Source organism: Suricata suricatta, chromosome 11, assembly GCF_006229205.1.
Source record: "Suricata suricatta isolate VVHF042 chromosome 11, meerkat_22Aug2017_6uvM2_HiC, whole genome shotgun sequence".
NCBI lineage: Eukaryota > Metazoa > Chordata > Mammalia > Carnivora > Herpestidae > Suricata > Suricata suricatta.
This window is the reverse complement of record NC_043710.1, coordinates 48787095-48788191: the sequence shown is the minus strand read 5'-3', so window position 1 is coordinate 48788191 and position 1097 is coordinate 48787095. Positions and strand designations below refer to the sequence as shown.

Genomic DNA, 1097 nt, shown 5'->3' with positions numbered 1-1097 from the left:
CTTGTTTTGAATAATAAGCTGTGTGAGTCCATGAAGTGGAACCAGTTTGATCTCTCCAAAATAAATGTATTTTTCCTTACTCATTCTCAGAACAGGTTTTCACTCCAGAAATAAAAATCTCATCTACTCATTGGTTTATCGAAGCCCTACCATGCTTAGTACAGCAGAGTGGGGCTTCAGGTCAGTCTGAAAAGTTACAATGACTTTGAAAAGTACTTCTGTTTTAAATAGTTATTAACACTTATAAGCAGGGGCACCTGGGTGGCCTAGTCAGTTAAGTGTATGACTTCAGCTCAGGTCATGATCTTACAGTTCCTGAGTTCAAGCCCCACGTCAGGCTCTGTGCTGACAGCTTAGAGCCTGGAGACTGCTTCAGATTCTGTGTCTCCCTCCCTCTCTGCCCTACCCATGCTCATGCTCTGTCTCTCAATAAAAATCATTTTAAAATATTTTTTAAAAAAAGATTCCCTCTCTCTAAAATTAAAAAAGTTTAAAAATAAAAATAAATAAAAACCTATAAGTACACATGCTCTTTATTATACCAGACCCACTTTGAAGATTCAGTCAGAAATAGAATATCAGTATGATTATATGAATGTATGGAATGAGATGACTATTGAAGTTTTGTCTTAATGACAACAACCCAGTAATGACCTACATGATCATAATAGAGGAACAAATTAACTGTTGTATTATATAATATATTAAAAATGAATGACAATAGTACACTGTCAAAAATAGGGGTCCATAATATATTATTGACCTTGGAAAACTAACAAATTAAGCATATTCATACTGAGGAATATAGAATGGCCATTTATTGTGTTTAAACAGAGTTCAGTCCAGCAGCAAATAACCAAATAATATATGACTTCTCAGCAGAGTCAGAATGTGTGTGAATCCACCTTCCTTCGCCACAGTTTCATCAAAGATCTTTTCATCTCACTGTTTCTCAAGCTGTAGATGAGTGGGTTCAGCAGAGGTGTAAGAAGTGAGTAGGACAATGACATCACCTTCTTGGTTTCTGGGGAGTAGCCAGATTTGGGTTGTATATAAGTCATACTGGCAGTGCCATAGAAGAGGGTCACAGATGTGAG

At 36.6% G+C, this 1097-nt stretch overlaps 1 protein-coding gene across 1 annotated transcript in view; it reads right to left on the bottom strand.

Annotated features, from left to right (window-relative positions):
- Positions 1 to 884: 884 nt before the first annotated feature.
- The window catches only part of LOC115272221 (olfactory receptor 10A3), a 1137-nt gene continuing 924 nt past the window's right edge, over positions 885 to 1097 (bottom strand). Inside the window, exon 2 of the mRNA XM_029915296.1 lies at positions 885 to 1013. Coding sequence (XP_029771156.1) covers positions 885 to 1013 — 129 coding nt within the window. The remainder of the gene's footprint in view (positions 1014 to 1097) is intronic.